At 39.3% G+C, this 25,933-nt stretch overlaps 1 protein-coding gene and 2 pseudogenes across 2 annotated transcripts in view; 2 read left to right on the forward strand and 1 right to left on the reverse strand.

The window, feature by feature from the left end:
- Positions 1-24,357, forward strand: part of LOC148740557 (uncharacterized) — a 28,091-nt gene extending 3,734 nt beyond the window's left edge. Inside the window, exons 4-17 of one of the 2 annotated variants that reach the window (XM_088748629.1) lie at positions 258-422; positions 567-680; positions 822-953; positions 1,027-1,123; positions 1,226-1,444; positions 1,610-1,986; positions 6,217-6,384; positions 6,662-6,772; positions 6,900-7,019; positions 7,231-7,321; positions 8,086-8,460; positions 9,424-9,558; positions 10,095-10,328; positions 23,211-24,357. In XM_088748629.1, the coding sequence (XP_088604755.1) occupies positions 258-422; positions 567-680; positions 822-953; positions 1,027-1,123; positions 1,226-1,444; positions 1,610-1,986; positions 6,217-6,384; positions 6,662-6,772; positions 6,900-7,019; positions 7,231-7,321; positions 8,086-8,460; positions 9,424-9,558; positions 10,095-10,328; positions 23,211-23,551 (2,679 nt within the window). In that variant the 3' untranslated portion in view covers positions 23,552-24,357. Of the gene's footprint in view, positions 1-257; positions 423-566; positions 681-821; positions 954-1,026; positions 1,124-1,225; positions 1,445-1,609; positions 1,987-6,216; positions 6,385-6,661; positions 6,773-6,899; positions 7,020-7,230; positions 7,322-8,085; positions 8,461-9,423; positions 9,559-10,094; positions 10,329-12,787; positions 13,304-23,210 lie in introns of those variants that run through there. The other variant, XM_088748628.1, reaches the window with a different exon arrangement.
- Positions 3,460-4,018, reverse strand: LOC148740558 (uncharacterized; annotated as a pseudogene).
- On the forward strand, positions 14,659-15,352 carry LOC148740559 (uncharacterized; annotated as a pseudogene).
- Positions 24,358-25,933: the final 1,576 nt, after the last annotated feature.

A 25,933-nucleotide genomic window follows, 5' to 3' on the forward strand; every position in this document is an offset into this window, starting at 1 on the left:
ACAGATTTCCATGTTCATTCAGACAGGCCACTCAGTATTCACGGACATCTCGGTGGTGGGTTAAAAAGTCTAAACCCTGCAAGGTAAAGAAAGAGATGAGTTAGGAAAGATTTCAAGTTTTTCGCTCTCAACCAATGAAAGAAAAGATATCCAATATACACCTTTACCTTGGGTGGTCGAGCTGCATGATTTTTATTAGAACTGAGGTGAATTTACTCCATAGACATAAACTCATATATTATCCAAAAACATTGCAGAGTTTTCCTGGAAGACCATCTGTATTTGTGTCAGCTAGGTACACACGTGACACAAAGCCAAATGACGCTATGTATGTTTGGCTGGAAAATGTAAATTCCAGAACTTTTGAGGTGTGCATCCGGGAGTTCCTGCCCTTCGATGGGAAACATCAAGACACCACTGTGGTAAGAGATATGATCCTGTGGTTTTTATGGGTGAGCGGGTAAGGCGACTTAGCTGGGTTCTTTTTTTTCTATTACTTTTTTTTCACTCTGAGAACCTTATACTTTGTCTGACGGCAACGTATGCTTGGCATTCATTTATTGCAGGACTGGTTTGCATTTGTTGGCAATGGCTCTGAATTTAACTTTACGCTGTCAGGAGAAGCAGATTTTCCGAACGGTAACCCGCCAACGGCTGAAGACAATTATGGTTTTTGTCAAGTGAGTGTAATCTAGTCTCGTTTACTGTGAAGTTTGAGGAGCTATTTCAAGGTAAAAAAAAGGTTCGTTTTCAAAACAGAGCTACGTAGTACCATACAGATTTTCTCTCATTTAAATTTGTTCTCTCTTTAATTTTACCAGGAGGTGCTGTTCAACACAACCTTTTATGCTTCACCTGTTGTCCTTGTGTCTGTGCATCATTTGTACAACCCTCAAGTCAGCATGAAAAGCCTTGTCTCACCCAAAAGTAACATCATATCAGCCTGGGTTGAGGTAAATGATCGCTCTGATTTTATGATTGTTATTCTGCTGTTGTTTCAACTTGTGCTCTCTGGTCTCTGTGTAGGAAGTTAGCCTCACATCCATGAGGATTTGTGTCAAAGACTTGAGTGGAACAGGAAGCAAACACGACCCTCTGTCTGTTAGCTACGTCGTTATTGGAGGTTTGGGTTCAACTTGAATATATGAGTACAATCATTTGATGTCGTTGCTTTGGTATCTTTCTTTAATTTTGAGGTAACTAACATTTTGCTTCACATTCACAGATCTCAATCCCTGTCTAAATGTGTTCTGCCCATCATTTGGAGTCTGCAAAACCTTCAGTGCCCATGAAGCTCGGTGTGTGTGTGACGACAACTGCCCTTCGTATCAAGACCCTGTCTGCACGGAAAATGGAACGACATATGGCAATGAATGCCTGTACAAATTGAGCTTCTGCAAGGGACTGGACAATAATACCTTATATCATCCTGGCAGCTGTGAGGGTAAGGCCTTATTACCAAGAGAAGGAACTTTGTCTTCCATTTACAAGACACACACAAAAATTAGGATTTTCAAATACATTGAAACCTCCGGAAACTTGCATGAGGCATAACAGGAAAAAATTGGTCACAGCTGGTTTAGAACTTTCGCTTTTCCAATCTTTACAGGCTTTCCAATCATTCACGGTCGGGTAAAGCTTTTTCGAGTTCCCAAATGGTCAGACTCAAGCTGCAAAATAGTGGTATTCCCACCATACCGCTTCTATCCGAACAAAGAAGTTCAAGTACAGATCACCCTTAATCACATGAACCTGAATGACTCCCACACGGTGCATCATGCTATCACATTTTGGACAGAAAAAGTCAACAATCAAAATTTTACAGTCTGTGCAATGCAGTCTGGGAGGAATGGAAACAACTTCAACCCTTTCGCCACCATTGATTGGATGGCGTACCAAGGTGCACCCCCCGAGGGAATGACGGGAAGAATCAAAATGACAAAATGGTGGTCAGGAACGAATTGTGCAGATGTGACGTTTCGAAAGGTAATTTATTATTTAAATAGTTGTTTGCATACAGATAATTCTTTGATACATCCGGGTTCATTCTCCTTTCATTGGCTTAAATGAGGATAAAAACAACAAATGATACTGATAAAAATAATTTTTTTAATTGATAATAATAATAATAATAATAGTAGCAATAATAATAATAATAATAATAATAATAATAACGGAAATCAGGGCCAACAGGATAAACGGTCGGATAGTTGACAAGATGCGCAAGACGGTAACACTACTGGAGGTGAGCTGCCCATGGGTAGACAATCGGGACCACAAAGACGAGGAGAAGATCATGAAGTTCGCCCCGCTTCGTCTAGAACTCAAGAGACAGTACCCGAGTTTTAATATCGTTCAGTACAACATAATCATTGATATCCTGGGAGGGTACTTGAAAGACCTCAAGAAGAGCGTCAGGGAGCTTGTTGGATCAGAAAGGAGTACAGCAGTGTTAGGTAGAATGCAGAAGTCTGTAGTCAGCAGTTCACTCAAGATTGCAAGATCTTTGAAAGTCATGAGTTAAAGAGCTTCATCTTAACCATGTCTTATTTTGTTGAGTTTTAAAGACATTAGGGACTAGCCACTAGGAATTTTTTTTTTTTTAGAAGTTTCTTTTTTTTCATCATTTTGTATAAGTTTTCTTTTTTTTTTTTGTTTTTGGGGGGGGGGGGGGTACATATGTAAATTCTAAACATGTTAGCTGGCCACGTCCTAGACGCCCAGCTTTCGTGTATATAGGTTCTGGCATCCAGACATTTTAACTGCCACATAATAATAATTTGATCAGCAGGGATTTGCTAAAGCAAAGGCATAGAAAAAACCAGGAAAGATTTATTACTCGACGTTTCGGGGTCATCGTGACTCCATTATCAAGAGACTAGTTTAAAAAACATGCAAATAAGGAAAGGTACAAGAATAGCATAAATTAGACTGAACGGCTTAAACAAACACCTTGGCGCGGATGGAATCCGTTTGCACGTTCAGTGTTGGCTTACGCATGCGAATACACTACCACCTCCAGCACAATAGTGAAATGCCTGAACGCTTGATCGAGCAATTCAACGTCATCACGAAATGTAACGGCAAATTTGATTGCCTTGTTAATGAAATGTTGTATATTCGCATGCGTAAGCCAACACTGAACGTGCAAACGGATTCCATCCGCGCCAAGGTGTTTGTTTAAGCCGTTCAGTCTAATTTATGCTATTCTTGTACCTTTCCTTATTTGCATGTTTTTTAAACTAGTCTCTTGATAATGGAGTCACGATGACCCCAAAACGTCGAGTAATAAATCTTTCCTGGTTTTTTCATAATAATAATAACTCTATTAATAGCAATAAAATTCATACCTATTTATATAACAATCAAATATATAAGAAGAAAACAAGATAATAGCTTAGTTTTAAAAACATCTGACCAAAAAACTAGGCTGGAAACTTCTTTTACGAGGCTCGCGAGTTTCTAGGAGAGTTAACTTAAAAGCAAAGTAATGATGATCTCAGCAGCGCAAAGGACACTCTTGCCCTGATCCATGACATGGTAGTCGCATAGCTTTCGCCCTTCATTGTAGCAACTAGCTTAGCAAGTCTACTATGGTGTCGTTCACATTCCACCGCCATTCCACCTGTCATGCAAAAAACTAATGGCGTGAATGTAGCTTGCTCTACTTCTAACACACGGCTTGCGTGCTGACGCTTCTTCTCTCTTTCATGCTCCCTGAATATCTGGTCTGGATCCATATCTCTAGAGGTGTCTGCATTTGGATGGCACACTCTCACATCAAGAAAAGCCGCTTTCTGCCTCTCCCAGAATTCCCTAGCAACTATATCTTGTCGTGCATTAGGGCAGTGTTGGCTTCCAATTCAACTGTTCTCTTATGATGTCTTGCAAAACTGGTTCGATTTCAATACCATTGCACACCATGCGAAGCAGTTCCGCCTCCAAAACCCTCATTTCATTGTGGCGTTGTATGATAAATCCGCCCCGTTTGCATATCATAGCATGATCCACAGTGAAGATGTCCCCGCAAATACAGAGAGAGGGCATGTCAAGAACTTTTCAGTCGTTGCCTGAGTTTCAGAGCGTCTCGAAACTCACTTTTGTTTTAATTGGCAAAACAGTAAGCGAACTAGAAGAAACCTTCTGAGTGGCAAGTTCAACAGCTCTCAAAGTTTTTTCAGAAATCGAGCTCTGCACCTCATCAAGTTTTTGCTTCAGATACTTACTTTTCATTCGGCGCATCTCCTGTTACACAGGGCGTATTTCATTCTCGTCGGTTGGCTCAGGTACCTGAGATTCTATTTGTTGCGCTAACGGACTAGTAATATTAGGCAATGCTACATACTCTACGGCTGCTACTTGACTCGGATTTATTAGGCCCATGCCTCCCATTTTCGCCAGCAGCTCGCGTTCAGCTTGTGTACATTTGTGATCTATAATAATTTCGGCATCAGCAATTGCACTCTCCAGAGGTCCGAGTAGATCCTCTATGTCAGTCAGAGTTCTCATAAAGTACGTCCAGCGGAGCTTTAATCCAAAAGCAAACGCTGGGTAGCAAGCCAGCTGGGGCTGCGACAGAGCAAACTCAGCCAATTTTGTCACTTGCTCTACCCATACCTCGACTTTATCGTTGACGCAATGCTCAAGATAGGACCTGGAGCCCATAACAATGATTATAATGATAACAATGATGATAATAATAATAATAACAATAATAGGATACTCTATATACAAGGCTAAAAGATTAGGAAAAAAACTATTAAAATGTTTAAACCAAACGTTGATGGCTGTTTTCCATCATCAGGGTTGAAAATAATGACCGTCTGTACATACATATATATCTTATGTGATTCCCGATGGGAAAAGTTTGAAGACATTAGAAATAACTTGTTTGTTCAAACTGGGGCGGAATTGTTGAATCATTAGCCCCTCGACGATCCTACGCTCGTGAAATGTTTCTGCTGTGGAGAGAACACGCTAAGTGGAAGAATGTGATGGATTTTCCCGCAAGTGTTTCGCAGGTTCAGAGGTTTGAGCAGGATTTGAATGCTCAATCGACCACTTCCTCGATACTGCCTTTAGTTAGAACAACAAGTTTAATTGCAGCGTCTTTAAGAAACCGGGAAAACTACCAACATATTGGAAATCTGAGGTCCCTACTAAATGGAAAAGGAATTGCATCACTGGCGTACTCCATAGAGCGAAACGCATCTCTACCGATTCTGACAGGGACATACAAACTCTTGAAACATCTTTTGTGAATGCAGGTTATCCCAGGCGTTTTGTTTCGCATACAATCAACGAATTTCTAAACGACTCAATGCAAGATGACAACATCATTCCGAATTTTCTCTTCGAAGACCGAAAGAAAGTTTTTATCAAGCTTTCTTTTTGCGGTAAAAACGAGAGATTCTGTAAGACGTTTGTTACAAAACTCAACGAGTTCATTAATTTTAATTTCATCTTTGTAGTCCTGTGGCAAAGAAGGCAAATTGAAAGCCTTAAAAATACTCACAGATCCAAAGTTGTTTTACAAAGGAGATTGTCCTTGTGGCGTTAATTATATTGGCGAAACTGTGAGAAATTTAACAGTACGTATTTCGGAGCATTCAAATCCTGCTCACACCTCTGAACCTACAAAAAACTTGCGAGAAAATCCATCACATTCTTTCACTTTGCGGGTTCTCTCCTCAGCAGAAACATTCCACGAGCGTAGGATCGTCGAGGGGCTAATGATTCAACAATTCCACCCCAGTTTGAACAAACAAGTTATTTCTTATGTCTCCAAACTTTTCCAATCGAGAATCACATAAGATATATATGTATGTACAGACGGTCATTATTTTGAACCCTAATGATGGCAAACAGCCGGAAACGTTTGGTTTAAACATTTTAATAATTTTTTTCCTAAACTTTTAGCCTTGTATATAGAATATCCTTAATTAAGCGAACATCGTGGACAATAACAAAAAGCTTTATTTTTATTATAATAACCATAACAATAATGATGATTATAGTAAAAAGACGTTCGGTAACAAAAAGTCAATGCAGACAGCAATTCACTATAATTTGATATCATTTTAATATTTGACCCCACTGCAAATTACTAATGATTCAGATGACTTTGTAAAGATCAATGCAGACCAAACTCAATTTAAAAAAACTGCTAAAATGTAGTCAGATTTGTGATGAAAATGTTTATTTTCATGTGTTTAGGACAAGTTTAAGGATTCACCAGTTGTTCTTGTGACATCTGATCACCAAAGAAGTGGAAAGGAACACGACGCTGCGTTGATCTGGACAGAAGATGTAACCAAGGACTCGTTCAAGGCTTGTTTGCGGGAGCTACAAAACTTTGACGGCAAGCATCAGGACATTTATGTGGTATGTGATGTACTTTATCTCTGTTGAAAAATAGATGAAGCTCTGATATTAGGGTTATTTTCTCAAGGCTCACCAAGGTATCGGCTTTCCTCAGTAACACGCTTGGATCTTTGCATTTGTACTCAAATTAGATTAGAATTCTCTTAGTTTCATTCCATTACAATTTTATTCATTCAATTTTAAGATCTTTTACTGTGTGAAATCATTTTAACTCATTGAATTTGCGTTATGGTACTCACTAGAAGCAAGTGTTGTTTTTTGCACTGGTTCTTTACAGACCTGGTTTGCATTTGCTAAGTTGCACAAGCCACTCTTCACTGAGCATGGCTCTGTAAACTTTCCAAATACGAATCCACCAACAGATGAAGACAACAACGCTTACTGCGAGGTAAGTGTACAGCGTAAGTCTGAGTCGAGCCCTGCGATTATAGAAAATTAGAGTAATTAATGATGATGCTCAAGGAAACAGTTATTCAAGAATTTCCTTCAGTATCTGTTTTTCATCTTACTGACAGCTTGTACACTTTACACGAAGTTACAATGCGACGCCATCTGTCCAAATATCAGCCAATCACAGCACAACAGCGAGTGGAAACTTGGCACCAGCTCATAATGGCATTTCTACTTGGATTGAGGTAAAAAGCATGTTACGGTAGACTTTAAAAGAATCGGCTTGAAAACGGATGCTTGATTATCAAAAATCATCCAAAAGAAACTCTCAGCTTGTACCCTTTTTATTTTTTCCCGCTTTCAATATCGTTGCGAAAAATGTTGTAGAGGACAATAACTCGACAGAGAGGGAAATGTAGAATTCATTTAAATAATAAACTTCGAATTTTTTTGCAGAATATGAATGTGTCTGGATTCAGAATCTGTGTTAAGGAACTTTACGGGACCAGATATGATCCTGTGTCAGTGAGTTATGCGGTCCTTACAGGTCGGTATGCAACTAAACTTTGCGGGTTAGATTTCATCAATATTTAGACGGAGGAGACGCAGATCATTTAGTAAGCTTTGTCACATATGAATACATATATCGTATTAGACGTTTTGCTGTCGAGTATCGTTGAGTATTTTTTACGAGTTGTGCCGTATTTTGGCAAGCCCTACCGCCTCGTCAAAATACAAATAACTAGTAAAAATTCTCAGCGATAGGACACGACAAAACGTCTAATAAGTTATTTATCGTACAACACGCCAAATTGGGTTCTGTCCTCGTGTACCGGTTCACAAGAGCCAATACAAAAGACCAAACAATACACAATAGCTAACCGATACCTCCGAAACAAAGAAAGAACAATGGTTATTCCCTTGTGAACCGGTACACCAGGACAGAACCCCAAATTGTTATTTCAGTGCGGGCGAACCTCGCGGATATTTATTTACGGGGAGTGCGTGACAGAAGTATGTGAAGCGGAACGGAATTGGCGCGTTGTTGTGTTTTATGGATAAATATTCGCCAGCCATTCCGACTCTTCGTCGCTAGAAAAATGATTTAAATTGTCCGCCATTTTTTTTGTAACTTCAATCCAATTCGTCGCTTGCTCGATGCGAGAAAACCTGTCTAACCGGTTCTCCGGAGTACAAATACCGTGTGATATTTGCACTCGTTTTGGGCGTTATTTTTACTCTGCGGAGTGTAGGTGGATAATAAATTTCTGTTACTCTTTCCAAGATTAAATCTTGCACATTTAATTCCAGACATCTGCAATCCCGGATGGAGCTACTTCAACGGATTCTGTTACTACACAAGTGATACCTGTGCAAACTGGACCACAGCTGTAACAAAATGTAGACAAGAAAACTCAGTCCTTGTTGATGTCAACAACAATGAAGAAAATGTTTACATTCAACATCGCCATAATGGAGATAAATCCTGGTTGGGTTTGAATGACAGATCAACAGAGGGTGACTTTACTTGGGCGGATCGTGGACATGGAAACTTTACAGCCTGGGCCAAAAATCAGCCAAATAACTTCAAAGAAGAAGATTGTGTGCACGCACTTGGTGTGAAATACAGCTATGAATGGAACGACGTTCAGTGTAGTGGTTGTCATCGGTTTACTTGTAAAAAAGGTGAGTCAAACATATTGAATGAAGTTTTTAAGGTGTCATTTTCATGAGCAAACACAGCTGATGTTTTACAATGGCTATTTTGGTGCTAATAATGATCCAGTTATTTCTGGACTTATCCTGGTTTTGGACACGTCAAGCAACTTGTAACATTCTTTCCCTCCCGCACAAGATGTCAGTCCATCACATATATGTCCTTGCATTTTGCCACGTTTCTTTGCAGGACAGTTCACTGATAACAATTCTTACTTTTTGATGGTGAGCCACTGAGAAAGCTGGGTATCTCGCTTAAGGATACGGTAGACCTTCGCGAGCCAAATTTTGACAACATATTTTTTATTGCACTCCAAACAAAGCATTACTATTTCAACTACAGTTTCAAAAAATATATATTTTAAGATATTGAAATGCACTCAAGTTGTTCACGAAAACATTTTTTGGAACTGAATTCTTTTAGCCGCCAAAGTGAAAAAAGAAAAAAGCCCCTGGGTTAAAGCTGGAAAGCACATTTCATAGCCCTTCCATTGATATATAGTTTATGGTGGTTACGCTTCAAATAGCGCGGTAACAATTTTTTTCGCGAAAAACACCTGCGAAGGTTTACCGTATCCTTAACCATGTCAAATTTGACCCTCTTGTTCCGAGGTCCAGCTGTACAGTCAGATGTTTTTGTGTAATGGTTATCGGGGTGGACTGGTGACTGGTCTGGTGTGAGACTCAGAATGGACCACTGTGCTGTAGTTTTAGGAACCACCAGTCTATCAGGAAAACTGACTACAGAACTTTCTGAGGTCTTTTAAGGGGGAGTGGGAGGAATGGATATGAGCGATACTCCTAATCGGTTTAGGTTACGGAAATACGCTCCGTCAGTAATATGGGTAATTAATTGCGAGGGGCCTTACTTAACCTTTTCTGTTTCTTCGGTGTTAAAAGAGTGTTCACTGCTCCATTTTATTCTATTACTAGACTTAGATGAATGCCAACATGATCTGAATTATTGTCACAAGCTGGCCACGTGTGCAAATGCACGTGGCTCGTACAAGTGTAAGTGTAAAGGTCTATATATTGGAGATGGATTTGACTGTTATCACAGCTATGCAGGTGAGATGTGTTGAAAAACAGCTTGAAATACATTTTTATAGCCCTTTATACCCAAAAACAATTTAGGAATGGAAGTATGTTAAGTTTACAAGAAACTGTCGGTAAAGCAGGGAAGTGAAAGTTTGGTGTTCGTACCTCGAGATTTTAACCGAACTCTGGCTTTCTTTTCAAACTTTGATAGGAAAAAAACTGATTTCAAAATCTCTTCTGAGCCTTTTATCTGTCTCAAAAAATAATTATGGAAGATTGTTTTTCATTTTGTTTTTGAATACGTGAAAAGTGTATTCTGTACGTGACAACTTCGCATTTCCTATTGTACTGATTAACATAACGCTTCGCAGTAGTGGACAAGTTTCCTGTCTCAGGAGCCTCAGTATTTTATGCTCTGCGTCACCAACGATTTCTCTAATGTTCAGTTGTTTGCTTTTGTTGTGTCAGTGTTCCATATCTTCTTTACACAAAAGCATGTAAAAATGTTATTGCAATGAAAACAATTGGGTGTCAACGGTGAAATAATACTTATTTCCTGTTTTAAGGCCTGGGTTATTCGGCAATATTGGCAAACGATGACAATTACCTTGGATCCCTGAGCAGTTGGTTAAGCCCTGTGGTGCAGAGCCAGTCCTCTTACTGGAAGCGCTGCTGGAGAGCATCAGTGGATGGTTGGGCTGCCTCTACCTTCCACTCATTGTGTGACAGCAAAGGGCCAACAGTGACCATTGTCCGTGTGGGAAAATACATCTTTGGTGGATACAACAGCTTATCATGGAGTAAGTGCATAACCTATGAAATTTGCTTGCCTTTTCTCCTCGCTTAAATTAAAATCTACGAGCGCATCTGGTTTCTAGCTTGAAAAAAACAAACAAACAAACAATCACTCAAACAACACAAAACAAAACAGTACAATGGGGTCGATGGCATATTAGATCAGGAATACTGAACTTTGTCTTATAACAGTGTCTCAGAAGTAATAAACACTAATCATGCCGTTATTTTGGAGTGCCTTTTAAGTTCACGTTTTCAACGAGCATCTATTTCTGCATAATTGTGAAAAACAAATTCCCGCCAGATGAATTATTCGACTCATCAGTTACTAGAGCGATGCGCGAAAGAATCGAGGGATATGTTCAAACAGGACCTGTACCAAGTTTCAACCACGGCAGGTGAATTTAAAAATTTCTAAATTTTGAAGAAAGTAAAAGGCAACTAAAGCTTCTAATGTCATTTCAGGGATTGTGTTCCTCCGGGCTTCTTAGGGCCAAACAGGGTGAAATTCGATATTCCACCCCCAGGCCGATTCTCAATATTTTCAGGCAAACGGTCGTTGAAAGACTTCCATTTTACATGATATTTGCGAATGTTTTACTGCAATTGGGTCAATGAGTCAAGAAATATTATTTGAAAATAAACGCGCACCGCCATGGAATAAACGCCGCCCATGACTACAGGCGCTAAATATAAACGCTAAAAATTTAATAAACGGCGTTAATCGGGGAAATGAGATATTTAGAATGATATTCATGATGACTCGTGGCCTAACATAATATCCTTTGCACACGATAATATAGAATAAAATTCTCTAAATTATATTAGCGTCTCTGAAAATTTGAAATACAGATGTGAAGCTATGATTGCTTTAAACGAAGCGTAATCTCGTAGAAGCACGTCATCGATTCCACAATGCATGATCGCTGACGGAGTTCATCATACAAATTCACGGTCAATCGCTTCTGCCTTGAATTCTCATTCTCCTTCGGGACGGATTTTAGCTGAAAAAATATAATTTATAGCTCATACTCCATTGTCAATTGATGGTCACTGTGGATTGTTCCAATTACATAAAATTCGCGAAGCGGTTGTCCATAAGCAGGACACGGCTTTTGAGTGTAGCTTGAATTCAGTTATTTCATCACAAAGTTAAATAATCTGTCTATGAGCACAGGGAAGTTTCCTTGGATATGGAAGTGTTCTAAAGTGACAGCTTTATTCATATCAGGAACAAACCCAACAAATTATCGCCCCATTTCAATTCTACGCTCTTTCAGCAAGATCTTAGAGAGTGTAATCCTCTCAGCTGTAGGAATACCTTGATTCAAATAATTTACTTTCAAACAAGCAATTTGATTTTCTTTGTAAGCGTTTAACAGCCACTGCATTCTCTGGCTTTTCCGATGAGGTCTTGTTAAACTTGGAAAAGGGAACTTTTGTGTTGCTGTGTTTCTGGATCTTACAAAGGCGTTCGATACAGTCAATCATGGGATCTTGATGTCCAGATTGTCCCCCCGGTCTCTGCAGTGGTTTTCTCAGTATCTAAGTAATCGGATTCAGCAAACCTCTTGTGAAAATAAACTATCCAAAGCCCTTCCTGTTACTTTTGGAATTCCACAAGGAAGCATCTTGGGACCGTTATTGTTCCTTGTGTATATTAACGAGCTGCCTGCTGCTATTAAACACCCCGAGGTATCATTGTACGCTGACGAAACTTTTCTTTTACTGCTTCGCAAAAAAACCTCGCGAGCTGGAAAGCAAGTTGAATCTGATGCAGACTTCTACAACGTAGCATTGTGGCTAAAAGTGAAGAAACTTACCTTGAGCCTTTCTAAGACCAAATCCCGGTTGATTGGAAGCAACAGAAATTTATTTCATATTTCCTCATCGTCTCTATCTACTTTTGATTGTGAGTTTGACAGCGTAAATAGGTCTAAGTATTGAGGAGTTATGTTGTCCTCAGACTTCATGTAGTCACATCATGTAGAGTATGTAATTTCTAAAGTTAATAAACGGCTCGTTCCTGAACAGACCACTTTATTCGTCAGCTACTTATGCCCTCGTAACTTTAAAGTGGCTCAACCTTGAACAACGTAGATTTTATCATCGCTATATATCAGTTGGGTTATAAGTGTATTAATGGCCTCATGGATCACTCATTGGAGCCACTAGCCAACAGGGACGTTCATAATTATAACACAAGAAATAGGATCATACTTAGACTACCCCTTGCAACCAAAAATGGGGGTAAACAGAGAGTGTGTTATCACTCACCCAAAGATTGGAACAACCTAGATAAAGTCATTAGAAATGCCACTGCACCTGCACCAATCTAAGTTCGGACCTTTCTGGAAACCTCAGTGACGTGATGAAAGTTTCCTAATCGAAGATTATAAGTGTTTGCTCCCTTAAAAGGAAACGACAGTTGAATAACATTTTGAATTATTTACTTGTCATTCAGCTTCTAGTTGTAGATACCAGTACACTTCGAGCGCCTTTTTGTTCTCATTGGTTAACAAGCCAAGCTGGGGACGAGTGAAACTGACCCAACAAGGGAAGTATAGTTACTACAGGAGCCATTCCATATACAGTTGTTCTAGCTATGGACCCACATTTGGTGCAGGACACGGTATTTACATTTCCGACTACGCCTCATCCAACACAAATTCTCACTCAAACCCTGGATACACCTACGGTCCACCATCTGGCCACAGTTATCGCAGCTCCTTCGCCCAATCATTCCTGGCAGGAAGTTATCATTTTCAACCTGATGAGGTTGAAGTGTTTTACGAAACTACTTAACACAGACCTGTGTTAAGTAGTTTTGAATCAAATGTCATAAAAAACTCTAACAGGATTTAGAAAACTAAAAAACGTTAATTCATCATTTTGAAGGCTTCTTACTTAGTAGACTTATGATAAACAGCGTGAAAAATTACACAAGGAATAAAATATTTCGATAAAAGTTCCTATCAAATCGTTTGTATTTATTGGTGAAAACTAAGGTGGTTATCGTGTTTCCTTCCCCTCCCTAGATCAGTCGACAGTCATATGGCACACTTACACCCGAACATGACCCGCTGGAGTTCAGTAGCTCGTGCAGCTCCGAAGATATTTCTTTTACCTGCAGACATTTGCACATTTTTCACATATAAAATTTAGCAAATAGACTTTGGAATTGATGCGACCAAAGTTCAAGATTGGTCGCCAAATAAATTATTTTTCCGTACTGATGACATTTCAAAGTACTCGGCATTAGAATAATTTAAGTAAATAATTTTCATTTGCACGTCGTATAGAACGTCTCCCGAAGAGATCCTGATTGTTTTGTTTCTCCTGAAGAAAAATCAAACTCGTTTGAATTGTTTGAATTGAATGTTCGAAAAGTCCGGAATAAACTTAAAGGTTTTTGATTGGCGAAGGAAATTCGAGGCGAAATACCCTCGAGACGGCATCGGCAGTTTGTAGGATCGTGTAACCAGTGTAAATGCAATTCCATGACCGAGGTCGCTTTCGTGGCGAATGGTTCGAAGAAATCTGGCACTAGTTCGCAATGACAGGCATGGCTTTCGAAAAATTTTAAGTTTTCAATTTCTTTCACTTTTTTTTCAATAATTGAAACAAAATACATATTGAGAGTCGGCGATTAATGTTCACTTACGAACGTGTATTGACGGTAACATTGTCCCCGACTAAACTTGCGGTTGCATCCCTCGCATTTTTTCGGCATATAATAGAGAGCTTTAGATTCGAGTACGAGAACGAGTACGAGTACGAGTACGAGTTTATTAACGTGCTCACCTTGTGCATGCGTAGCTCTCCGTGACAGTAGGGACTTTAAGAAGCAAGCTCTACTACGGCGACCGGAAGTCTACACTTACAACTTGTCCGACTGCGCATGTCTAAGGCGGGAATTCACGCCGAACTCTTGCCATGTGCTTCGGCATAGTCACTTCTTTCCCGTAGTGGTGAGTACGTCAGAGTTTGCCGTAATATTTCGTTTGAAGTTTTGATTACTTGAATTTTTTCCATGTGATTAAATTAATTGCGTTTCTTTACGAGTTGATGAATCGTGGATAAATGCAATTTGGTCAAAATTTACTTGTAGAAAAAAGATATCAAAACCAGGGACAGCTTCAGGTTCCGCCGCCAACACTGCCAAGCGGCAATCGTAATTATTTCCATATCGTTCTCGTTTGTTTTATTCTTTTTGACTCAGTCGAGCTCTTCGTTTGCCTCATGATCCGGCATTAAGCTGGTGGATACTGTTACGTGTAACAAACTACTAGAATGTTTATCTTTTTCTGTTCATTTGATTTTTACAAATGGCCAATGGAGTGGACAATGGCACACGACGAGTTGCCGTCCAGAGAAAATTTGGTAGAGGAGTTTTATAAGTTCAAGAAAGGGAGTAATGACAGAGGAAGAATTTGGACGCAAATTTCCGAGAACCTAAAAAGTGTAACTCTAGTGAAATTCAAAGTGAATCAAAGAGCGGTAAGAGAGCGATTTGACTTGCAGATTTCGACAGCAAAGTAGAGAGTAAGAAAATGCAAGTGGTATATCTCCCGAACCAACATAGCTCGACACACTGTTGGAAGAGTGAAATTAGCACAATCAACGAGAGAATCCTGTAACAGAATGAGTGGCGAAACAGATCGCAAAAAAGCCGAGGAGACGCGTTTCCAAGCCTTGGAAAAAGTTGGTGAAACAAGAAGAAGGGCTAATGAGGACTGTGAAAGAAAAGCGAAAAGGCAACGAAAAAGCGGAGCTGATGTTGCCGAATTTCTACGCGAAAAATTAGAAGAGGAGCTTAAGATCCGCGAAGAGGAGCTCGCTTTGAAAGCAATAGAAGCTGAAAACGAAAAAGAGAAGCAATCACATATGTTTAAAACCCAAAAGGCCATGATTACAAACATGGCAAAACAGCAAGATCAGATGCAAACACTTCAAATGGCTTTTTTTGCAGCAACAGCAACAACACGATGGTGTTGTTAGAAAGACTTGGGAAAAAATAGTAACTTAGTTCCCTGACAGAGATTGACAATGGATTGATTTACTCTTGTAAATTCATTGCAGCTTCAAGTTACTGATTTTGTTTGTTTAGTGTCATTTTGAATTTTATATTTTTCAAGTAAGAGTGAATAATGCACCATTCAAGATATATATTCCTTCCCCTCCCTCTCCCCCGTTGCCCATTTTTCCACTTAAGACCTACTCCCTCGGCAAATATTTCCTCGCCCCAATCCTCCACAGTTACCAAATCTAAGATGGCGGCCTAATACGAAAATGTGCACTCGTGCGCCCAAAATACGCTGGCACTGCAGGCTAGTCAAGTCCTTATTTTCGTCGCATTTTTGATTTAATTATCTAAACGAGATATTTAGAATTACCCGTTTCATTAGTTTTGGGGCTCACCATTTAACGTTAAATCGTGAGCCCCCAAAAAACACTGTCTAAATTTGTTACGCTGGATCTGCGTAGCATATCCTATTTATTACGCTCAATTTGCGTAACTTTTCCTGTTTGTGGGTGATTTTGCTGTTCACACCCCGGTTTGAACGTGACTTGCTCTTTAAACTTCTTTTATATAAGTAGGTCATTGGTAAATCTTGTCCAAATCCCTATTGAAGTCTGTTTGATCAGACGAAACCTGTCGGATAAATAAACAAAGTTGACAAGATCTGTTGCTGCATGCCGCTCACTGGTTTTTATTTAAGAAAAGGTCAACTGTTCGCTGAATCAAAGAAGCACAGTGCAATGGCTCGAGAAATCGGCTTCTAAAACTCTGGCATGGGGGTAAACTATCCAGCCTCATCAATATTTAGTTGGAAATCACTCCAGAACAAAGGAAGTGTAGTGGTATCCTGCCGCCCTCACCGACCTGATGAGCGCGACTCCAAGAAATATGAAATCGACGAAAGTTAAAATCGACATCCTCAGCAGCCGGCTTACAAATATTAGCAAACGAAGTACAAGAATGCAATTAATAAACGCATTTTTCACGTTAAAAGCCTCGGAAAAATTATGCTTCACTAACCAAAATTTATTAGGGCTGAACATTTATTTCATTCCCAAGAATGCTGTCCCCTTGGTCTCGCTAGAAAAACACCTGACGCACCATAGAGAAATATTTAATCGAAACAAAACAAGACATGTGCCCATTTCATATCATTTACCATAATTGATATTTTGATTATTTTGCGTTACGCTGAATGGTTCAAAAGTGTTGAATTTCCGGTCATGAACTGTTGAGCAGATCTTTCCAAGGAGCAGTACATCCTCCAGTTTGAACAAAACCATCAAATATTGGTTCAGTAAAATGGAAAAAACATTAAGGTGACAATAATGGGCCAAGAAGCAACAATAAATTGTTAAGCTTGTAAAAAGTACGGAGAAGAGCTAACTTTTGACTCGGAAACTGATTCGGTTATAAATTTTTAGCTCAAAGGTAAATATTGATTTTTGCCATGAATGGACAGCAGATGTGATTTACCAGTGGCACGTGTACGGAATGTTTATCAGTTTTTTCAGGATACTAGGTTAAGGGTATCAAGGTGAGGCTAACTGATCAACTGATCTAAATGTTTGTAGTTATTTTGAAATTTTTCAAAACTTATCTCAAAGAGCGGGTAATGAGATCAAAAGTGCAAATTACGAATGATAGCAAAGCTTTTCCTTGCTACTTTTTTATATGATCACCTTCGTATTTTCTTGGCGATAAACCCCAATCCCTTTTCAAGTTACTTTATTTTCCCTTTACATTAAAAATCTGTAGGATTTATTCTGAGACTCCTGAAAGTTTAGAACGGCTTTTTATACGAGGCCAAAGGTAAACCCTAGAAAATGTGAAAACATTGAACAGGGTACAAGACTTTCGTTTGTAACTTTCTCAGGATAAATTACAAGTTTGAAATGAACATTTAGAAAGTGGCGCAGAGCTATTTACTGATTTTAATCCAGTAACAAGCTTTCACTCAGTCGAGCTAGTGAATGTTTTCAATGTTTGGTTTTTCGTCAGTGGCAAGTCTGAACCTGTATCCCTCGAACATATTAGTATATCTATTTTAAAGCTATTTTTGGTGAAATGAACCCTCTTTCCCCATCTTATCTTCCTCTAGTAAACCGGATACTTTTGTGCGAGTCGGGGCAAATCTAAGCTAATCAAAACACTGTTTTATTTACTGAAATGAGAAGAATTAATTCGTTGCTGGGTATGTTTCAACACGTCGATGAAGGTCCAGTAATCAATATTCAAACACGTCTCCTTTTCAAAATTCTTCAAACTGTGGATCGCATTCATTGTACGAGAGTTACAGCTTTATCTGATAACGTAAAGAAGATGAATATTTTCTAAAGATATCTCCATAAGCGAAAACAGATGTTTTTCAGGATGTAAGATGAGTTAACATGATGTAATCCTTGGGTTTCACCCACGTGACCAACACCTTAGCAACGGTTACTATCCGCCATCTTGGTGTCCCTCGAGCGTAAACAAACCGTATTTAACGAAGAGTTCATGTGAGAAAGAAGGGATGGTTTTATGCATTATTGTTGGCTGTTCGAGCAAAAGTGGAAAGCATAAAGACTAAGGATTTTTTCGTATAATAATTTAATAATTTTATTATTTCTATAGCGCAAAATTCATTGGATATATAATCTAATGCGCTATACCTAAGATCATTACAAATCAAGGGGAAGAACAGGAGGAACTAGAAGTTGTTGTATGGTTCGAGGCTTGCGGCTGTTGTAGATCCTCGATTTTTTGGTCGAGCTTTTCTTTGAACTTCTTAGCCGATGAGAAATCGATGTCTTTAGCCCTCGCACACGGCACTTCATTGACATATGTCGGCAAAATCCATGAGCATTTTACCTGAGTGCAAGCAAGCTTGGGGTGTCACGAAAACTCACACCCCGAAAACTCAGACCTCAGACCCCGAAAACTCAGACCCTCGAAAATTCAAGAGATAAACTCGACTCATGATCACTCCTGGTAATGCCGCGTGTATTTTGACGTTTTGGGTCTTGATCCAACTGAAGCAGCAAAAACAAGGCCGCAAGTTGCACGTTTCGCAAAATCGTCCGATGGTTGAGCATTAAAACATTTTAGAGTGACACAAGACTTCATTTTGCTTAGATTTCCTCCATTTTTCCCGTTAATTTTGAGCTTTTCATTCACAGTTAATTGGATCAAATGCGCTCGCTCCAACACCAAAGTATTAAAATGTGGCGTGATTTTGACGAGCCGAAAGGGACATTTGTTTCCTTTTTTGTACTTCGTCGCACAGATCCTTGTTGTCGCTCTGTTAAAATTCTAAAATATTTCGCGATAATAATGGATACAAACAGAGACTCGGCCCACCAGTCCCAAAACGAAGACAATTTTGCGACCCTTGGGCTAGAGTTCTTAAATGAGGCAGAAAGAGAAAAACAACGGGAAAGAAGACTCGGCATCAGCGCCGTCACGATTCGCTTCACTGAAGAATCACTCTTGATATTGTTGACCGTCTTTCGCGTCGGATTTGTTGCATTATTCCACCTGTTATGTTATAAAACAATTGGTTCATGCTTTATGCTATGCACTATCGAATTATGGAGCACTTCGGAAGCTTGGAGAACACTTCGAGGGATCTGAGTTTTCGGTGTCTGAGTTTTCGTGACACCCAGCGAGCTTGCCATGAATTCGAGTAGTTGCCTCTAATATAAAATAAAACACTCGCGATATGTGAGCATGACTCAGCCAGTCCAGCTTTGCGTCCCAAGCAATGGGCTGACAAAATAGTCCCATTGTTTTCGGAAATGACCCAAATGTTCACAAAAGGATCATTCATATGCTGTGAATGCCAAACTCGTGCTCTCACGACATACTTGCCGGCGATTACTTTGCCTACAACTGAGCTTACAATTCCCGACACCATTTGATTAAACGCCTCTAGACTCTTGAACGCCTTGAACTGCTTCTTGGTGTAGAAGCTGGTCTCAAGAACGAGGTAACTCAGCAAATCCGACACTTCCACAAGAGGCAAGCATTTTGGACTGAACTTCTCGGCTGTTACGCTTGCAGGGTCAACCGCGATGACCGAGATCTTTGTAAACATCTTTACTTCCAACTCTCTAAGCTTTCGGCATACTCAGAGAGCACTGGGATACCCTAAGATGAATGCCAGATACTTTTATCGCTTTTTTCTTTCTGGATATTCATGTAGTTGGCGAAATAATACGGCGATAAGAGAGAGGGCTTCACTATAGAAATCGACTAATTATGCATAAATTTGACACCCGAGGGACACCAACATGGCGGATACTAACTTCAGCAAAGCTTGTGATGTCACCTGAAACCCAAGAATACCTTAATGAAGCCTTTTCTTATGAAGTATCCCCGTTACGCCCAAGGCCGCCTGGTTAATTCGTAATTTGTAACTAATGTATTTACCCTTAAAAGTTTGGCACTCCGTCAAAGGGGTCTATAGATAGACTAATAAAAAGGGAAATTTTTCTCCTCACCACCACAGAGTAAAAAATGAGATCAAAGGTTTGTAATTAGGTGATTTCAAGGGGGAAGTCCCGATTGATGCAGCAACCATATGGTGAACCGCCACATATGCATTTCCAAATCTGAGATTCATGACAGAAACATATAGGATACATGATAGTGATATTTCCCATCTAAATGAAAGAAACAAGCAGACAATTAAATAATCTAGCTGAGCACTCTTAAATTATTCGATGCTATGGATCATGCAACAGTGTGCATCATGTAGCTACGTGATGTCCATTGCCCTTCAGATCAAAATAAAAATCGCAAACAGATGAAATGAAACGTACACCAGGTAAATGAGATTTTGCCAGTAACAGGTTTGTACTTGTCCCACAAATTGCAGAGTGCGTTTACGTGAAGGTTTCAATTTGCGAGATATTTCCTCTTTACCTTCTTTTCCTCTGCTTGAGTTGAATGCCGATTAGAACCAATCAAAGCGCTCTTCTAAGTTCTAATATAAGGACCTGATCTCACTGGCCAACGCCATTTTGTGAAGCATAGCTTGGAAGAATGACTCGGTTAACCGTCTTGATCATAGTTTTGTTCCTCCGTGGAAATATCTGTTTGGCCGTAAAAGGTAAGACTGTATTGGTGCTGCAAAGCATAATAAGCTAAACGTATTTAAAACACATTTGCTGTAGCGTATCATTCAGAGTAATTTACAAGGTGACTTCGAAAAACTTCGGTTAAATTTAATTGTCTGAGTTTATTTCTCCGACTTAGCTTTCGTTTTCAATCCCCCTTTTTGAACTTTGTGGAATTTCTCCCTTTACAAAAAGCCGGAGCAGGAAACATTTCAGGGTGAAGCCCCCCATTTTATCTCCTGAAAGTTTTGCTGAAGAAATGGTCTTCATTTAACGGTCACTATTGAGCTTTTAAGCTCGTTTAAGTCTTGTCACCCTTCATGCTAAATCAGCTTCCAAACGATTCAGGAAGTAAGTGCCATAGTCCTTTTTCTATCTCTCGGTTTATCTGCAACATCATGCTTAAAAAGTCCTTGGAACTTAGGCCAGCCGGTCAGAGTTTGCATTATCGGTGGTTTAAACCAGGAGATTGTCCTAAGGTTAAGGAGAAGATTCTTGGTGGCAATGAAAACTCGCCCCTTTTTTTGAAATTTGCCATCGTGGGCCTAACAACTTTAAGGCGCCTTCACTTCGGCCAAATCAGGTTGATAACATCATTCTTTCCTTTTAAGATAAATGTGCGAGGTACTCTTATGCAAAAATAAAAAAAGCACTTCTATAGTCTCGCTCTATGCCTGCTTAATAGCATTCGAACCGTTTTGTTACTTTTGCAATTAATGTCCAAAGGACGTCTTTCAACGAAACTTAATAGCTTAGCTGGCTAGAGCTCGAGCTCGGTTTTATTCTTGCACTTCAGGGTCGATTTCAAAACACGACCCTTGGAATTACAAATTGCTATTGACAACTGCACTTCAAGCGTTGATTGGAATGACAATTTGTTCTATGAAAAACATTTTTCACCAAAATTTTGACCCTCACCAATAGGTAAGTCATCAAGTCACCATATGTTTTGGCGATTCGTTTGATATCAACTTTCTATCAATGGATATATCTTTAAAAACAGAAAGGAAACCTTTGTTCTAAAAGTATCACCACATAACTAACACGATTAACTTTTCATATTTCCATCGATGGAAAGACTTGCCATGTCACCAGACAGGCAAGCACAAACCTGTCGCATAATTTGTCCTACTTCACCTGATCAGGTCATAAAGTGTCATTTGGACACATTTTTCGAATCGCAGTGCATGGAATAGTCGTCACGCAAAAGTAAAACTGTACTCAATCAATTTCGGGATTTTTTTAGGAAACCGTAATGATGTACTTTTCCTTACCTTAAGGTCTTCCACTCCAAACTGTTAGGCTTAACATTTCCCAAAATCTGCAAGATTGGAGCTGCAGCAGTGGACGTTCACCCCCCTCAATATTGTGTTGTGTTCTGTTGTAAGGTAAGCAGGAAGCGCCTTTATTAAGAGCACTCAATAACTAGGGCAAACACTCGACTACGTCTAGTGATCCCAACACTTCTTTCGTGTCATAGCTGTTTCTTCACCACTTTAGACAGAACAGAGTACAGTGGAGCCCCTTTATTTGTTAAATACAACCCTACACGCTTTGTATCAAGAGTAAGGGGGTACCATTCTTCCATTCTGAAAGGTTTTACACAATCAGCAATACTGGCAAATAACAACAATCACCTGAGCACCTTAATTTACTGGTTAAACCCTGTAGTGAAGAGCCATTCCTCTCACTGGAAAAGAAGTTGGCGGGCATCAGTGGATTGTTGGGGTGCCGGAACCTTCCACTATTTGTGTGACAACAAAGGACCAAAAGTGACCATTGTCCGTGTGGGAAAATACATCTTTGGTGGATACACAGGCTTATCATTGAGTAGGTGTGTGGTTGATTGAGTTTTGCTTGCCTTTTCTCCTCCTTGAAGTAGAATCTACAAAATTGAAGTCTGAGAGTACGTCTGGTTTCTAATTAAAAAAACAAACAAACAAAACAAAACAGCAAAATGTGGTCCACGGCATAATTGATCAGGAACGCGTGTCATATACATGTAATATACACTTATTATGCCCTTATATGCGAGTGCTCTCTAGGCTTAGGTTTTTAACGAGTCTCTTTTACTACATAACTGCGAAAAACGAATTGCCCTCGATGATTCATTTCACTAATTTTTTACTCAAGCACAACGAGAGCAAAGTGCGAAAGAAGCGAAGGATATGTTCAGACAGGGTTTTGTGCCTTTGCACGGGTAGTTGAAACCTGCACGAAATTTCAACCACGGCTGGCGAATTTAGGGTTTTCTGAGATTTCCAATAAAGGAAAACGAAACGGAAGCTTCCAATATCACTTCAATGATATGTTTTCCTCCGGACTTCGTTGCACCTAATGGAGAGAAATTCGATTTTCCGCCTCTGGGGCGATTCAGACTAACGGTCTCAGGAAAATTACCACTGTACATACCACTTACGAATGTTTTACAGTGATTGATGTCAATGGGTTTATAAATCTGATTTCAAATTAACGCATGCCGCCTTCGAATAAATGCCGCCCCTTGAATCTTCACCGCTTGGGAAGCGTTAAAATTTAACTAGCGCCGCAGCATCGAGTAAAGGGGATACTTAGAGTAACTCAGTCTGGTAAATTTGGAAAGTTAATGACTCATGATATGATATTCTGTGCACAGCTGATAGAATAAATATTGCTAAATCTTATGAGCCTTTCTGAAATTTTTAAATAGAGATTTGAAGTTGAGATTATTTCTCTCCCTTGAAAAGGATCGACAGTTGAATTCTTACTGACTTATTATGCAGCTTCTAGTTGTGGATATCAGTACACATCGCGCGCCTTCCTGTTTTCATTGGTTAACAAGCCAGACTGGGAACCCTTAAAACTAACTCAACAAGGCCGGTACAGTTCTCTGAGGACATATTCCATATACCCTTGTACTAGCTATGGACCCTCTTTTGGTGGAGGGCGCGATCTTCACATTGCCAGACACGCCTCATCCTACAGAAACTCTTATTCAAACCTTGGACACACGTACAGTCCACCATCTGGCCACAGTTATGGCAGCGCCTTCGCCCAATCATTCCTGGCAGGAAGTTACAAATTTCAACCTCATGAAATTGAAGTGTTTTATGAAACTACCTAACACACCTGTGGAATCAAGTGTCATAAGAATTCAGTATTTAAAATGTTTTCTTTGTAGACACCTCGTCACTTTTTTAAGGCTTGCTTTTAACGTAGATTTATAACATGATCATGAAGAAGTCATGAAAGTAAAGAAATAGTTCAAAGTATCCGTTGTAAAAATTTTTGCATCGGGGGAAATTTGAGTTGCCATCGCTTTTCCTTCCGAGCCTTCCTGGGTCAATCGACATTTCTTGTAACTAGGGCATGCTCGGCGAATGCTCCATGTGGGTTAGTCATGTTGATGTGAATTTCGCAATGTGACTTCTATTCATGTGAGATTAGTTCAGAATTTACAGGAAAAGAAAATTCTTTGAGGCCTCGTGAAGTATCCTTATTAGCATAATTCGAGAGAATAAAACAGATTTGGAAGGTAAATACATCGCCAGCTTGTGAAATCCCGTTTCGAGGAGTTAGGAGTAAACGACCAAGGTCTTAATCAAACGCTGTAGGCACGAATATCAGTAGGCAGATTATTCATACTGTCCTCTATATACTTCCTGAGAGCTTCTTTATTCAAGGGTGATATTGTAAAGAGAAAATAGATCCTACTCACTGTAGTGGTTGTAAGGTACACTTCGTTTGACATACATGATGTAGGTAAGCAGGTAAAGTAAAAGAGGATTGAATCTTTAAAGTAGCATGCCAGATGTATAGATTAGATTCGTGTGTATCCATTTCCATCGACTTTAGAACGTGACACTCACTTAAAGAGATTGACGGGAAAATTTTAAAGATGACTTAAAAATAAATTATTTTGTTATCATATGGTGATGAAACCCTTGGTCTTGCCGATAAGCCCAAATTGCCTCTTTGATCCGGTTTGAATCCTCTTTCCCCTCTACTTAAATTAATGAATTTGGATTTAACACAAAGGCCCTTAAAGGATTGGAACCACTTTGGAGGTGGCTAAAGGCAAATCCTCGGAAATATGATAAAAATTTGCTCGTCTCCTCACGGATGCAAACACATCGAATCGCGATTTTTGCAACGATGATTAATAAGGAAAGCTTCTCTCTTCCGGGTCAAACTGGAAATATTTTACAGAAGTTCTCCTAGACAAATAGAAAACCTACTTGGTTTATTTAAAATTTGCACTACTCTATGAATCAGGCAGCATTGTGTCTTGATCGTGCAGCTACGTGATGTTACTGCCCTCTGGGTCAAATCAAACACAATGAGAAGCCTTACATTGAACAAAGATGAGCCAGAAAAGAAACAATGATGACCAAAATTACAAAACTATTCATAGCTTATGAATTTGACAAACCTAAGCGGCTTATATTTGTTCCTTTTTTTTTTTTTTTGAAAGTTGAAATACAAGTTAATCCGGCCCCTCCGTTCTTAATTACCTTCATGGCACGGACACGCACACTATAAACTATAGTTTTGAATTGATCATTGCCAAATCATAATCAAAAGCGACCAGTTTAATTACTTTAATCCAACATCAGCCTTTCTTTATTTCACGTAAACGTGTAAGTTACCTGCGGCTACTTTTAAATGTCTTATTACCAAGTAAAAAAAAAAACAAACAAACAAACAAACAAAAAAGCAAAAGCTACAGTTATTGACAAAAATCCCTCTTTTACTTCCTCTAGTTTCCATTGAGACAAATGTTGCCTTTGCACGGAAAGGAAAAAATTCAGACAAAACTTAAAGAAGGTAAATTGACTGTTATGTACATGTATGTTATAGCCTTCAATGACATCTGCAGTCAAATTCAGGCACGGTCCCTCACCGAGATTCCGCATTTTTAAAATATGAAAAAATTTCCTTTCCTCCCTGTGGAAGGAATACTCGGAAAATTGAACTAACTCAGTTTTAGTCCTTTGTCTAATTTTCAACGTCATTAAACTGCAGAACTTTATGTGGAAACGTACAATTACTACCATTTCTTGGTCGAAATCCTTTAATGCTGAGGCAGGCATTGTTCCTGTGATAAAAACATTAAAAAATTTTGCCACCTTGAGAATCATGCAGTTATGTGTAAGCTACCTGTATTTTTTGCCCTCTGGGTCAAAGTCAAACACAGTGAGAAGCCAGTAATTGAGCCACAACGAGCCAGAAGAAAAACAAAGATGACCGAGATTAAAGAACCATTCATGGTTTATGGATTTTAGAAAACTTGAACAGTTGATGATTTTTGAATTAGTAATGTACAATGCAACTTAATCCCTCCGCTTTTTATTATCCACCTGGTTGGACACGCACATCATAAAATTGCAATTTTGATATGCTCACTGCAAACGAGTGGTCAGTCTGATTGGTTTAATCCAACTTTAGCCTTTCCTTATTACAAGTAGAGGTGTAAGTTTAAATTTTCGACCGAAACAGGCCTGCA

The sequence above is a fragment of the Stylophora pistillata genome, chromosome 2, assembly GCF_964205215.1.
Source record: "Stylophora pistillata chromosome 2, jaStyPist1.2, whole genome shotgun sequence".
Lineage (NCBI taxonomy): Eukaryota > Metazoa > Cnidaria > Anthozoa > Scleractinia > Pocilloporidae > Stylophora > Stylophora pistillata.